Genomic DNA, 15,625 nt, shown 5'->3' with positions numbered 1-15,625 from the left:
AACAACCTTTTGTCTAAAATGAACTTATAACGTTATAAGTTCAAACCTATGCTCTAATAAATTGAAAAATTAAGTTCGGTACATGCACATTAACTGTGTAGTTAAACACTATATCCCCTTCTCATTAAAATAAATTATAAATGTATACATAATATAATAAATCTGTACTTAATAATTATAATTATTATTGTTTAACTATTTTTCCCTAGTTACCTGACTACTATTTATAAATAACAGTAAAATTGTCAGTTCACTGAAATTTAACATTCAAAATAGTATATTTGTCGTGTATAAATTGATAATATCGCTCCCGAGTTTTTGCTCCCCAAATTATTTCCACGAAGACAGTTTTGGAGTTTGCTGTATAAAACACACCATTGCTGAAAACGCGTAAGTCAAACCACTCAAACCTATTATTTCTATCGGTACGAAGGTCGGGCCGATTACGCTATCACGCCGCCTAATAATAAAATTAGGTTTGCTCGCAGTGGTAAGCAGTAATCTAATTTTAAATCATACCGATTAGATAATTTTATCGACCCGGCTATAAAAATGCCGCAGCCATGATTTAAGATATATCTTAAATCGTGGCCGCAGTCATACAGCTATATATTATAGACTTTTGCGCTCTTGTCACGAAGAGCTTTGATAGCAGGACAAAAAATGGTGAGGTTGGACTGAGAATTCTATTTCACAACGGGCTTCCAAAGGTTGGCTTCAACGCTTCAAAAAACTTAGATATTCAGCATCAGTCAGCATCCAAGTTAAACCAAAAACTCCTGTCTACCACGGCCCACTAACTGGTTTCTACCAAAACTGTCGCGGGATCAGGTCTAAACTTACTAACTTTAAATGTAATATGTCTGCTATTAATTATGATTTTATTGTTCTTACCGAAACTTGGTTAAATGATTGTATTTCTAATTGTGAATTAGGCCTTGTTAATTATATTATTTATAGATGTGACAGAAGTAACTTTACTAATACTTCTCTAAAGGGTGGTGGTATTCTCATTGGCGTACTTAAAGACTTAACTTCATATCCAATTTCTATTTTAGAATCAAATGTTGAACCACTTTTTGTGCGTATCTCTACTAGTTCATTGAAAATTATTGTTAGTGGAGTTTATATTCCTCCTTCTTCTTCTCCATTCATCTACGAGTCACACATTTAATCCGTCGAATCAATTATCCGTCAATTCCCGAATCATATTTATATTTTTTGTGGTGACTACAACTTGCCGGGGATCATTTGGGAAAATGACGTGAATGGGTTAGTTTACTCTTATTCTACGACGATAAGTGCTCACTGTATTCCAGAAACTTTTGCATCTCACTCTTTTTTCCAGAGTAATAATATTCTTAACAAAACCAGTTTTCTCCTAGATTTAGTTTTTAGTAATATAATATCTTCTTTGGTAGTTGAGAAGTCTGATGAACCGATTGTACCTATTGATTTGTATCACCCAGCATTATATCTCTCTGTTCCTTTTAACACACCTATAACCTATTGTGAACGTGATCACTCATTTTTTAACTTTCGTAAAGCTAACTACACCAATATCAGATGTTTTATTGCATCATTTGATTGGGCTTCTACAATTATACCTCTCGGTCTTGACTCCGTGGTACGCGCCTTTTACAATGCATTGCATAAATCAGTCATTGCATTTGTACCTAATTGCCACTTTAAAACCTCCTCTTTCCCACAATGGTATACAAATGGTCTAAGAAAAACTTAATGACTCGAGAAATTAGCACATAAAAAGTTTACATTACTAACATAAGTAACATTATAAACACAAAGTTCAGAATATAGTAAATTGACTTGAGTCTAGGTTTATTTAAAGTATTTTTAACATATTATTTAATAGTTTGATACTATAATAATATATCAATAATATATTATATATAAATTATATTATATTATATTATATATTATAATTATATTATATATATGGCTGAAATAAAACTGTTATCAATCGTTGCTATTAATAATAAATAAACGACTATTTTCATTATAAATAATTATTTGTTTGTGTTAATAACAATTTTATTAATATTTTAGGCCGACTGCATTCAAATTTATTACCAATGTCATCCACCAATTCACTTACAAAAAAAGTAGCTGAAATAGTTGTTACCGAGACAGTGAAAGTAGAAATTGAAAGGATTTTTCAATAAAAATTTTATTATTAATATTAGCGGCGAGGTATACCATCTGAATCCAATTCTTCGATAAGCGATAGCGGCAATTTTCAACTAGCACACCCCACTAGTTAGGTACCTAATCATGCTATAAATCTGAAAATAAAAACAACAATTAATGTAAATCCCACAGTTAACAATTATAAATTAATAACTACGGTAATTAATACGTAATTAATAATTACGGTTATTAGCTTATACCTTTTTGATTATAACAATCAGTTAGTTGTTTTAATGCATAATTGCATTTATTTAGATCTTTGCTATTAGCTTTTGCGCATTTTATAAAATTTTTCAATTCATCTTCACGGAGTGGCTTAACATATTTTGATATAGTTTTTTCTAATAATAAATAAATTACTACGATAATTAATACGTAATTAATAATTACGGTTATTAGCTTATACCTTTTTGATTATAAGTTATAACAATCAGTTAGTTGTTTTAATGCATAATTGCATTTATTTAGATCTTTGCTATTAGCTTTTGCGCATTTTATAAAATTTTTCAATTCATCTTCACGGAGTGGTTTAACATATTTTGATATAGTTTTTTCTAATAATAAATAAATTACTACGGTAATTACTACGTAATTAATAATTACGGTTATTAGCTTAGGTATACCTTTTTGATTATAACAATCAGTTAGTTGTTTTAATGCATAATTGCATTTATTTAGATCTTAGCTATTAGCTTTTGCGCATTTTATAAAATTTTTCAATTCATCTTCACGGGGTAGTTTGATATATTTTGATACCACCTTGTTCTAATAATAAATAAATTATCATTATAAATAATATATTATTTATAAATTTTTAAATTATTATTCATACGGCTATTACTTTCACTGTCTCGATAACAACTATTTCAGCTACTTTTGCTGAAGCAGTGAGGCAGCAAATTTATTATAAGTTAAATAATTATTAGCTCTGTGATATTCCGCTGTTATTGATTCACGGAACAACGAATTATGAACTTCGTGGTGCTGTCTGTTTTCATCGTGGTAAGAGTGGTTTAAGGACTTCAATTGGGCACTATACAGCATACGTAAAAAGAAGCTGTGGTCGTCAATGGGAACTTTTCGATGATATGAAAAAAAACCTGTTCCAGTTAAGGACACAACAACCATAATGTGTGAATTTTTGGTTTATACAGTTTGACAATTTATTTGTTGTACCTTTTATTATATTTATTATTTTAACTTTTATAATTATTATTTTAAATATTTAACAATAAATAAGAATAAGATTAATATTTAAAAAATGTAATTGCTATGTAAGAATTTTTTTATAAGATAGATACAAAAAAAATATAATGCAATAAAATGATGTACAAGTCACTATTCATTATACCTCATTATACTCACTAACATTATATAGTTAATTCAAATTATAACTATAATATTTTACTTATATAATTTTATATTTTATTCTACAGGAATCACGTTTCTTTGAATTTTTTTGAATGTGGTAGCTGTTTCGTCACTGTACTTATATTATTATTTTTGTTTAATTATATCACTAATTGAATTAAACAATTTTTCCCTATAGTAGAAATTAATAGCTATTTCTAAAAAAAATTTTCACTGACTTTAGGGTCCTTCATAAATAAGCAATGCGATGGTTTTGGTATCTATTCTTAAATTATAAAAATGTATCATAATATTATATTCAGATTATCATAAAAATCATAGTATATTGTGTTATACTATAGTATTAAACCATATTATGTAAGAGATGGCATTGATATTAAGCCATTGCAAAGTAAAATGTGTAATGAACAATATGAATAATATGAAATATAAGGGATCAAATATAAATTAACATGACGTTCTTTGTTAAAAATTCATTGTTAGATATGGTATTTAAACAGAATAAAAAATTTCTGAATTTTCAAATTCAATATAGAAAAGACAAAATGTTAATTTAAATTTAAAATAATATCAACATTTAATATACTTTAAAAAACAACGTAAAACATGTAGCATCATAAATAATAAATTTACACATACAAAAAAAATACACTTTAATTATATTATATGATTACGATTTGATACTCTGGGAAAATGCGATTTGTCGGGCGAGAGAGTGACGTGCGAATTCCGGGTCTAGTCGTGCAAATTCATGCTAATTACGTGCTAAATATTGGCACAGGAATTAATTCTGATTTGCCTTTATTTATGTTTGGCGGGGCTGGTGAAATATTTCTTCAGCCCCCCATGCATATTTTTAGATTTTACGCACAGTCTAAAATCGTGCAAATTACAAAAATATTCGTGCAAATTCATGCTAATTGCGTGCTAAATAATTGCATAAAATAATTGTTATAATAAAAAATTGGGGGGCTGGGGAAACGTACGTCTATTTATTCCTACTTCCTAGCGATAAAGATGATGGTACTATTCCTATCTACGATAAAGTACGCGCGAGTGTCGGATATTTTATCTTTATCGTACTTTGCGTCGTTACAACGACATAGATATGCCTTTTAATATTTAATTATAACACTACATAATTTATTATGTTATTATTAATTTTTAGCTATATCAAAAACATACTACATATATTATCATAAATATACTTAGTTATATAGACTGACAAACCGCCTCCTCTAGGAATTAATTGTTATCCTATGTTCCTATACAATGATATACTGTGGAATTACAATTTAACACATCCATTACAATGACCTACTCGATATCGAATGTACCTAAAACTGTACTCACTTGTCAACTATTTTTTTAAATTAAAATTTGTTGTTATACCTACTTTGTTAAAATTGCCTATAATTAACTTGCTAAATGATATTGTATTGTTCAAATAACTTTTGAAGTTAGTAATTAATAGTTATTTAATCATTTATACAAGAAATAGTATATTTAGTACATTTATATAGTGTAAATTATTATTGTTTATATTCTTTTTTCAAATGACAATTCAATGAACTGACATAGAACACAATGAGGATTAAATAAAATTAGCTTTGGAAAAAAAGTAAAAAACATTAGTAGATAATCAATAAGGGTTAAGTCGCTCTTTACCAGTTAATAAATTAGAAAATTATTTTTAATGTATCTATTTAAAGATATATATATATATATATATATATTTATTATTTTTATCTAAGTTGAATAAACAACAATAATTTAATGTATGGCCATAATATAGAACACTCTAAACTTACAATCTTAACTGGTTAATAGAAATTCCAAATCATTCAAGTAAGCAGTTAAGAAGTGTGAGAAGTTATAATGTTATATTATTAGTGTTTTCAGGGCATGGAGGGCAAATAATTTCTTAAAGAAAAGGTATCATGACCTATGGGTCCCATTACTAGCTGAATATTGTTTAAACACACATTGGATAGAACAATCAAAGATGATTTTTTATACAAAAAAAAATGTTGACTTATGAGTAAGAGAATGTCCAGTTCAACATAATATCTAATCATCATTTTTGTGAATAAATTTTTTTTCAATTCCTTTTTAAACTAAATAGTGTTAATAGTTGCCTTTTTACTGTAATATTTAAAAATAAAATTCTTAAACTATACTTCTACATAATTCATTACTATATAGTTAATACATACATAATCAACTGCTATTAATTCTCAAATATTTATTATCAAATAAATTCATTATTTTAATTGACAATTAAAAGAATTAAAATAGTAATTATTAATAATAAATAGTTATAGAAAACAATATCTAATAATACTGACTTTTAGAACACTAAACAAAATATGTTCTATTTATAATTATATTAAAATCATAAAATAATTTCAAAAATAACTAATTATTAAAGTGATTGGTATAACACCAAAATATTATATAATCGTATAAATCATTTATTCCAATCTAAAAAATCTACAATGATAAAATGAAAAAAAAAAAACAATAATAAGAAATTAAATTTTGTTAAAAAAAAATAATAAATATATAAATTATCAAACATTCTATTACTAATGTCAAAATTTATTACACATAAAAACATATAAAAATTATATAGTAAAAGTTAGTACAGTAAACACAAGGTTAAACATAGATTCGAAGACAGAGTAATGATAAAATAAATAATAAATAAATTAAGATATATGGCCACAAAATTTGATTGCACGTTATAAGAAGTCTTATTTTCTCCATAAGCTTTTGAAAAATCCACGTTTGGATTGACTGGTTACACATTCTTCACTTATATCCCCTAAAATTAATTAAAATTATGTATACTTTATTAGTTAGAATCATTTAAAACAGATAAAATGTATAGATTAAAACTGATTTATCAAGTTTTAACGATAAAGTATAATAAAGAAATATTAGTCTGAAGTACAAATTGATAAACAGTTTCATTCATTTTTTTTTTTTTATATTTTTGATTATGTATTTATAAAATATACAAATAAAAGAGTTAAAATAAATAAGTTACCGTGTGGTCCAATCACTGAAGAAGAGAATACAGTTTTAGATTTGTTATTTTTGTTAGTATTGCCTGAAACAAAATAAAATATTATTTAATACCTCAAATCTCAATACATATAATAATATAAGAAATTAATTAGAATATACTATATATAAGTAGTATACATATAAGTGTAAGATTATAAATAATTTTTAAAAATAAATATTTTTTAATATTGCAAAGTATTAGAATAATAGTCAATTTATGACAACAGTTAAACAATATAAAAGAAAAAAATTTTAAAATACTTTAAAATTAATAAAACCATTTTTTTTTTTACATTTATTGAATTTAATATTGTTCAACATTTAATAAATATAAACATCAGTCATAAGTAATAAACTAATACCTATTACCTATTAAGTCCAATTTATAACCATAACCATCTTTTTGTAGATTAATAGACACAATCATATCCAATGTAAATGTATTATATAACTCTAACAGAAATCTTTAACTACTTATCTATATATATTTTATGGTAATTATATTGTAGTTCTTAATTGTGGTGAAAAAAATAATTTAAAAGTCTAATTAAATATTTAGATGTACTATAGTAATTTTATATATGAAAAGTTTTCAACTTTTTTGAAATAATTAATGGACTTTTTACTATTACTCATTAAGTTATAAGTATACACTATGAATCTATGCATTAAAAGGGTGTTATATCAGTTATTTTTACACAAGCACTTTTTTTTATCAATTTAATAACACCTAAATACTTAATGTGGGAAAATATCTCATTGAAAAGCTATTATAGAGTAGATTTGCATAAACAAATTTCATACACATGATGTTAAGGCAGATTAAATATAAAAATGGAATAAATCAGTGGCACAGTGCTCCAAATAAACTATGGTTTATAATTAAGAATATTAGTTTTTTTTTATTTATACTGATTAATAAAAGACCAATATTAAATTAAAATATATGGTTACCAAACTGTATGAGTAGTAAGAAATATAATATTTTAGAACCTTTAAATTAACTTAAAACAATCTTTATGATAAAATTTCAACCAATGGATGACACTAGTTTAAATTATTTTTATTAAATCAAAGAATGTTTGATTCATCTACATAATACATTTTAATAATAATTCACCAACTAACCCTTTCTAATAAGTAAACTTGTGACACGTCGAAGCGCTTCTCTAGGGGACCTGTGGAAGAACTTGGGTGTAAGATTTGGGGGTAATGTAACAGGTTTATGGCCTTCTCGAGAATCCCATTGAGAGTGGCCCACAGGGCTTTTGCTAGCCAATTTATCAAGCTGTTCAACTGACACAGGGCGAAATTGTCGTTGTCGTGGATACCATCCCCTACCAGGTCCATTTAAGTGCAACAACTCTGCACCAGCCATTGCTTGACCCAAACCAATGCTAGAACCATGCCCAGCACCTCTCATGTTGATGCTCATACTATCTGCAATAAATAAGAAGAATAATAAGTTTTTAATAAAAACATATTTTCATATACTTTTATATTTTGTACTTACTTGACATCTGAGACATTGTTTTAGTGCCAGTGGCTGAATACTGACGTGGAAAATCACATCTTCCTAATAGCGGTGTATCCGGCAATGAACTCGAAATGTCTGATAATTTTTCAATAGTACTGGGGTGAATACTACTTTTAAGCATTAATGGCTTTGGATGTCCATCAGAAACAGGTACTTCAGATGGATAAGTTCTTCTCTCAGATTGTACCTATAATTTCATTAACACATTATTTATGAAAATTAAGCAAATACTTTTCAATTAGTTTAAAATTATAACACATAATTTGTTATTTTGCTTTTGAGAAAATAATTTTTTGATAAATGCTTTTTTTTATTAAATACTTATTTTTCATAAAATAGGTAATATATTAAATATAGGTATATTTTCCTAGAATACTAGCATTAGAAACTATCGAGTTTGAAAGAAATGTTGTTATTTAGTTAATGCATTTTTCAATTTTTCAACTTTTGTATTATTATAATATACTTGTATAATGTACATAATAATTAATAATATTATAATAGTATTAAATTAATATACAAACATGTTTTTTTTTTTTTTTTTTAAAGTGTGCCTAAATCCTTTAAAAAAGTAATATATAAAAACAAAAATAATTCCGATAAGTTGATCAAGTAAAAAATGAAAGCATTTAACTAAAATTAACTTTAACAAATTAATATAATTTAAATAGGTACTACACTTTAAGTTAATCCATTTTATGCGTTTTACATTAGAATCAAGAAGTAAAAGATGAATTATGTAAAAAATAAACTAACAACATAAAATAATATTAACTTAATTGTAGGTGTTAACAACTTGCAAATGAATAGTGTATGCCAATAAATGAGAGTAATATTTACAAAAACATGGAAAAATGTATACATACAACTAAATAAATAGTTAACTACTCACAGATCGTGTTCCAATTTTTTGATGTTGCTGAAAATTATGAGAAAATTCAGCGTCTATTGATCGAGATTTGATTATTGAAGTACTTGGTTCGTTTTTATGAACATTAAATATGAAAGGCATGGGTGCAGAGTTTTCTCTTTTTGTTTCAACACCATTCAATATAGGTAGCTCTGAAACTATACACAAATCCATTAGAACAAATTAACCAAATTACAAATAAAAAGAATTGTTAATGGTTACCAATTTCTTCAATAGGTGATGGAGGCAATGGTCCAAATAAAAATGAATCAAAATCTCCATCAGTGTTGTTAAGGCTTATTTGTTCATTCACAAATTCTTCTAAAATGTTAGCATTTGCATAGTTTTCACAATCATCATTAGAATCAATGTCAAGTCCTTTGTCATATAAACTGAAATTTGTATAACCATTGTCAACACAGTCCTCTCCATTTATACCTTCAAGCTCTTTTCCAAACATATTAATACTGGTATAACCAATTTTCAAATTGTCTTCTTCATTAATACTAATTTTGTTTCCATTCTCAACTACATTCATATTTGTATAGTCAATATCAGTGGGTTTAGACGCACATGCTTGGTTAAAAGTAGTGATTTTAGTATAACTAACATTAGTAAAATTATCCTCATTATTAGTTATTATATTATCTTTATTAAAACCATTAATATTGATATAACCAATACTAGTACAGTCCTCTCCATTGGCATTAATTTCATTTGTCGTGTTCAATGTGTTAACATCAGAATAACCAAAACTGGCACAGTCCTCTTCTTCATTAGTTTTGACTTCGTATTCAGAATTAATAACATTAACATTTGTGTAATCAATGTCAGTGCAATCCTTTTCTTCATCATTAGTTTGAAGTTCTTTATTAAATACATTAACATTTGTGTAATCAATGTCAGTGCAATCCTTTTCTTCATCATTAGTTTGAAGTTCTTTATTAAATACATTAATATTTGTGTAACCAATACCTGTTAAGTCGTTTTCCTCAGTAGTATCATGTTCATGTTTTTTATTAACATTTAAATTTGTATAATCAATACTGGTATAGTTTTCTTCTTCCATATTACTTTTAATATCATCTTTATCGTTGGTATTTATTTGGAGTTCATTCTTAAAAACATTACTATTCTTGAGACAATCATTTTGATAGATTTCTTGGGTTAAAACTTCATTATTCACTTGACAGTTCACAAAAATATCTTCTGTTTGGCAGCTTGTGTCGACATAGACTTTTTGATTTTGATGTTTAAATAATTCGGTTGATACTTGCACAGACATGTCATGTTTGGCAACAATATTTTTGCAAAGTTTATTCATAAATAATTCGTGTTTAGTTGCACACATAGTTAAGTATGAACACGAATGATGAGTTTTTGTACTATCATGACTTAGAAGATTTGGTAACGAAGAAACTCTATAAAGTAGAGGTGGTTGTGGAGGCTGAAAGTCTGGTGGCATTTCATCTAAACCGTCAACTAGACCTTCTTTAAGTAACGTTTTTATATCTTCAAATGTTGAACTGAATCGATTTAGTTCATTATCTTCAGGTAAAGAATGATTTCTATTATTCATGTATTTATTCACATAAACTGGCACATCTTCACATTGTTCTGGAAAATATTGAACATGATTATTGCTTGAAACAACAGAACTTTCTTCTTGTAAAAATTGATCGTGATCGATTGCTATTGAATGGCCATTCAATGGCACATTTTCACTGACTAGAGGCAAGACAATTTTTAAGACATTACTCGGTTGATCATCTGAACACAATTCGTTAATACATTCAGGCTGTAAATTATTATCTGTCTGAAGTACTGTTACACAATTATTGTGAGAAGAAATATTTGAGTTTATGGCACTAGTTTCCTTTTCAGATTCTAAAGATGATATGCGTGACACTGTTTCAAGATCAACACATTCCATCACTTGTGCCAATGGCCAACTTTTACGATCTTTTTGAAAACCTACAGGCTTTGAATATGAAACGTTTTCATCATTTTCATTGAATGTTTTATTTTTTACTCTTGGCTAAAAAAACAAAATTAATATATTTATTTAATTTAATTTACTCATTTTAAATATTAATTTCACTTTAATTAATTAAGCTAAATAGAACTTACCAAAGTAGATGATACAGCAATCGTATTGGGCAACATAGTACAGTGTGATATTCCTTATTTTTGAATTATTAACAATTTGATACCCTAGAAAATAAAACATGATATTATGCTAAAATAATTATTTGATAATAAAAACAATAAGAGAAATGCAAATTAAGTCTATCAATATGTTGTACTAAAATAGGTAAAAATATTTAATTTTAGACATAAGACTACAAAAATAGAAAAAATTATTTTAATAACTGAAGCAATAAATTAAATATTTAAAAATTATATTACTAAATGGTTTTATTGGATACTTTTAAAAATAATATATATTATTATATTATGTAAATATAATTATTAGTTATTTAATTTCTTATCAGTAACATTCTATTTGATTAAGTGATTACTTATTAGATTAAATGCATTTTATAATCATAAAATATGTTTATAAATATTATATACATATAGGTATAGGTATAGATTTGTTTAAAATAGATAATTCTATCTTTACTAAATACTAAAACAACAAAATATATTAGAAACACATCTGTATTCATCCTAAATTATCCTAATATAATAAACCTATTTATATTTGTAACAAAACATGTATTAGATATTGTCTGAAACCATTTAATGACTTTTTAAGTAGCCATAAATGTTAATAATGGCTGCATGCCCACATGCCTTTAATCTAGCACATAGTGTGCTAAATAACTAAATTTGTATTTATTTTAGACACATTGTTATATTTTTAGGTTTGACTTACAGTAATGCTAATAGGTAACAATTGCCCTATTTTAATTTATAATTATGATAAAGAATACCAACTTAGAGTCTCAATAGGTTATTTAATTTATAATTGAAATTTAAGAACATCAATAAAACTATTATTTTATAACTATTAGAATTTATAACTTAAATTTAAAATTTGTATTTTGGAAAAAAAAATTATAGGTAGGTATTTTTAATAGCTAAGTATTAGTAATATTAAAATAATATTGGTTCTTTATCAGTTTATTATTGATATAAAATATAATTGTATGAAAAAATAAAAATAAAAAGACTAATTATTATTGTGTAGTATTCTGTGTAATTTGTGTTTATTTGATAATCCATTTTCTTAACAAACACAGGAATATGCAAAATAAAAATATATATCGTTTGTCATTTTTATTTTTTATATTAAGTAAAGATAAAAATTTATTTTATCAAAATTTGTTTTTTTTTTTTGGAATTTTATTAGGAAGAGACATTTTGTTGTGCTATTTTTTTCAATCACCGTATATTTATATATATATAGATTATTTTGTAAGCTCATCATAGTATAGGTCAAAAATCATATAATATTATATAATATCTAGTTTTATTAGATAAAAAAGTCCACTCATAAGAACAAAAACTTACTTAAAAGATAAACTAACATTTTAATTATTAATAAAGTATAGTGAAACTACCATACAACCATTTCCATTTAAAAAATATTTTTTTAAAACAAAAAATGTGTATTATATTTAACAAATTTATCTTAAATAAAATTTTTGTTTAATTGTCACACATAAGACTGTTATAATAATTATTAAGACTTTCACTATTTAAAATAATGGTAAATTACCTAGGAAATTTAGAAAAAAAATCCAAAATATAATTATTTTGATTTTTGAAAAGTAAAAATTTAAATAATTTAAGCAAGTACTTATCTACCTACTTATTTAAATTTTAAATTTAACATTAATAAAATTCATAAATAAATATTATAAAAATTTAAATTTACATAGTAGAAACTTTGTAGCATATCAATTATTATCAAAATTATAATTTCCTATTGCATATTGTAAGTATGAACCTTGGTATGAACTATGTATATAAGTGTAGTGTATATTGAATCTATGCAATTATTGATGATAGTGAACATCATATAAAAACAATATATATTCCAGATACCTATGGAGTAAACTTGTAATTTCTAGCCAAACAATGTTGCTTATAAGCTGTATAGTAATATTTATAACTTCTGCATAAATTTACTCACGTCAACAGAGATAATCCAGTAATCCAACTCTAGTGATTGGAAACAAGTCACACTGTTCCACTAGTCGTCTCCATTCTATGAAAAAACAATATCAATATTTATTACGGGCCAAGTTGAAAAGTTCATCTAGATTCTAAAGTACTATCTAATGGTGTATATGGACGATGACGACGACAATGCACGTTGAAACGAGAGAGGGGCGACGAGACCGTAAGTAAGGACCAGTATCTCGACTAGGCAAGTCAGACGTCCGTCTCCGAACCACGGCTTGTGATGCGCATTAATTACCATTACATAATTATGAGATTAACAACATCCAACTCACCGGACACGGCGGCGCTCCGGCTCCCGTCTCGAACGCGTACGCTGGCGAGGGGCATCCACCAACACCGTGGACCCGCGGAACGCCGTCCAAGTCGCGAATATCGTTTTAGTCGAGTACCGCCGTCATCGTCACCGTCGTCGTAGTCGTCGTCGTCATTCCTCCGACCGCGCAATCGGAAAACGCAGACGGCCGGCCCCCCCGCGAACGTCAGTCGACTCGTTTCGGCGAGTCGCCAAGCGAAATGTGTATTCGGTGGGATGGGAGCAATAAAAAAAAAAAAAAACTAAGCGGTTAAAAAAAAAGAAACAAAACAATAACGGGGGAACGGAAACGAAAATAATAATATTAAGCAGTTGTCACTGGCCGAAAATAATCAATAAGTCCGCTTCTGTTTTGTTGTTGTGTACGTGCGTACGTGTGCGCGTGTGTGCGCCTGATAACAGCAGTCCTTGACATTGATAACACGCACGGTGTTTACCATTTGCTGCCGCCGCCGCCGCCGCCGCAGATGACGCCAAACGCCTCCGCCGCCGACGGAGATTGTGGGTCGGTTCGCGTACTGTGTGTGGTAGGGTTCGGTGGGGTCGACGGCGGTGAAGGGTGGAGTGAACGTTTTTTTCACGCTTTTACAACGCTACGGCGGCGCACTCACTGCTGTCGAACGTGGTACTTAAAAACATTACCGTCACGACTTGCATCACTACTCGTGTAGATGCTAATGCCGCGCATTAGGCTTACGTTTTTCGACATTGATTATAAACGAGCCTCTCCCGCGAGAGGTTTTATGCAATATTATAAATATACCTACTCTTCTTAAAAAACACGATGGTAACCCGTGCGGCGTTAACGTATCATATATAGGAGTGGCTTGTCCGTGCTATCTAGACGCGATTGCTGCTGTCTGCATTTCTAACAATAGGTAAACCTACCTAACTACTATTAGCCTATACCTATATATAGGTACCTATCGCGCGATTCGTCAAGGCGTGGGGGGGGGACGTGGACGACCAAAGTATATACCTACCTACTCGGTAATACGCAATTACTTTTTATAATTATTTCTATTTAGAATACACTCTGAATTCCGATTACAACGATTTATTTATGTTACTTTTTTTCTCTTCAAACGAGTTTTGGAAATTTGAAAATCAAAATAGTCATTTAAGTAGGTAAATAATTGTTCACCTACTATGAAGTAATGTACTTGCTGTAAAAATCAAACTAGTCGACTTGTTGAAAGTTTTCAATTTTGTAAAATGAATAAAAATACTTTTATAGATTGATTTATTTTTTTTTTTTTCAAAAAAAAGCATAGAAGGTACTTATTTACGAAGTCTATGAATGAATGTATTGCACGATAGACACCTATATGAACATTGAACACTGTTCGCTCGTCTATGTTCTATTATACATAGGTACCTTTTGAAAAAAAAGTTAATGTACTTTATCCGACATTGACTTTTCTTTTTTTCATACAGTTATGATTTTATAATATTTTTCTACTGAAAATTAATAATAATGATATTATAGATTATCAATCGGAAAATGACTACTGTAATGAGTTAAAAATAAAAAAAATAACTAGGACAAAGGTGATTGGTGAATGGTAAATTTATTCAAGAATAGGACATTAATAGTTATGATTTGAGGTTATTACGCATATTAATATAATAATATGGTATCATGTTTGATTTGATATCCTCAAGACCTCAACTCATTACTTAGATAGTTAGATATTATTACTTAATATGATATCTTAGTACACGAAAATGAGTATACGAGAGCTTTTTTTTTGATATACATACATATTTTACTTAAATTAAGAGTGATATATATAGGTATTGAATACAAAATTATGTTATCGCCTTACTTCTTGTAGAATTTGCACTTTGGAATAATCTTCTTGAATATTGAATTGGTAGATATTTTAGAAATTAATAAAATACAAGAAAATATATTGAATTAATATTTTAATTTAAACAATAATACATAAAATTAAATTTATTAATTTTAAATTGTACAATAAGAGAGTGAAAACTGGGTGAACGACTGAGCCGC

General features: G+C 27.4%; 1 protein-coding gene and 1 long non-coding RNA gene across 3 annotated transcripts; one reads left to right on the top strand and one right to left on the bottom strand.

Moving 5' to 3' along the window:
* The first annotated feature begins 221 nt into the window (after positions 1–221).
* On the top strand, positions 222–3,470 carry LOC126551856 (uncharacterized). 2 transcript variants are annotated; one of them, XR_007605749.1, is made up of 3 exons: positions 222–390; positions 642–854; positions 3,135–3,470. It is a non-coding gene; the product is annotated as an uncharacterized LOC126551856 (long non-coding RNA). The 2 variants fall into 2 exon arrangements; XR_007605750.1 differs by lacking the exon at positions 3,135–3,470 and adding an exon at positions 2,068–2,519.
* Positions 3,471–6,030: 2,560 nt separating this feature from the next.
* LOC114132460 (uncharacterized) lies at positions 6,031–14,699 on the bottom strand. The gene is made up of 9 exons (XM_027997921.2): positions 13,568–14,699; positions 13,243–13,317; positions 11,229–11,312; positions 9,321–11,136; positions 9,081–9,256; positions 8,165–8,375; positions 7,780–8,091; positions 6,632–6,694; positions 6,031–6,406 (listed from the first exon to the last, which is right to left on the bottom strand). Exons 3-9 carry the CDS (start codon positions 11,262–11,264, stop codon positions 6,336–6,338), a joined length of 2,685 nt encoding a protein of 894 aa, XP_027853722.2. The 5' UTR covers positions 11,265–11,312; positions 13,243–13,317; positions 13,568–14,699; the 3' UTR covers positions 6,031–6,335.
* Positions 14,700–15,625: the final 926 nt, after the last annotated feature.

The sequence above is a fragment of the Aphis gossypii genome, chromosome X (genome assembly GCF_020184175.1).
Source record: "Aphis gossypii isolate Hap1 chromosome X, ASM2018417v2, whole genome shotgun sequence".
Taxonomy (NCBI): Eukaryota; Metazoa; Arthropoda; class Insecta; order Hemiptera; family Aphididae; genus Aphis; species Aphis gossypii.
Note: the sequence above shows the minus strand (reverse complement) of the source record. Positions and strands in the feature narration are given on the sequence as shown.

Excerpts from the sequence above, each read along its gene's own strand:
- LOC114132460 (XM_027997921.2), bottom strand. The coding sequence starts at position 11,264 with ATGTTGCCCAATACGATTGCTGTATCATCTACTTTG. Across the intron at positions 8,092-8,164 it reads AACAATGTCTCAGATGTCAA|ATAGTATGAGCATCAACATG; the intron begins GTAAGTACAAAA and ends TATTTATTGCAG. Across the intron at positions 6,407-6,631 it reads TTCAGTGATTGGACCACACG|GGGATATAAGTGAAGAATGT; the intron begins GTAACTTATTTA and ends AATTAATTTTAG.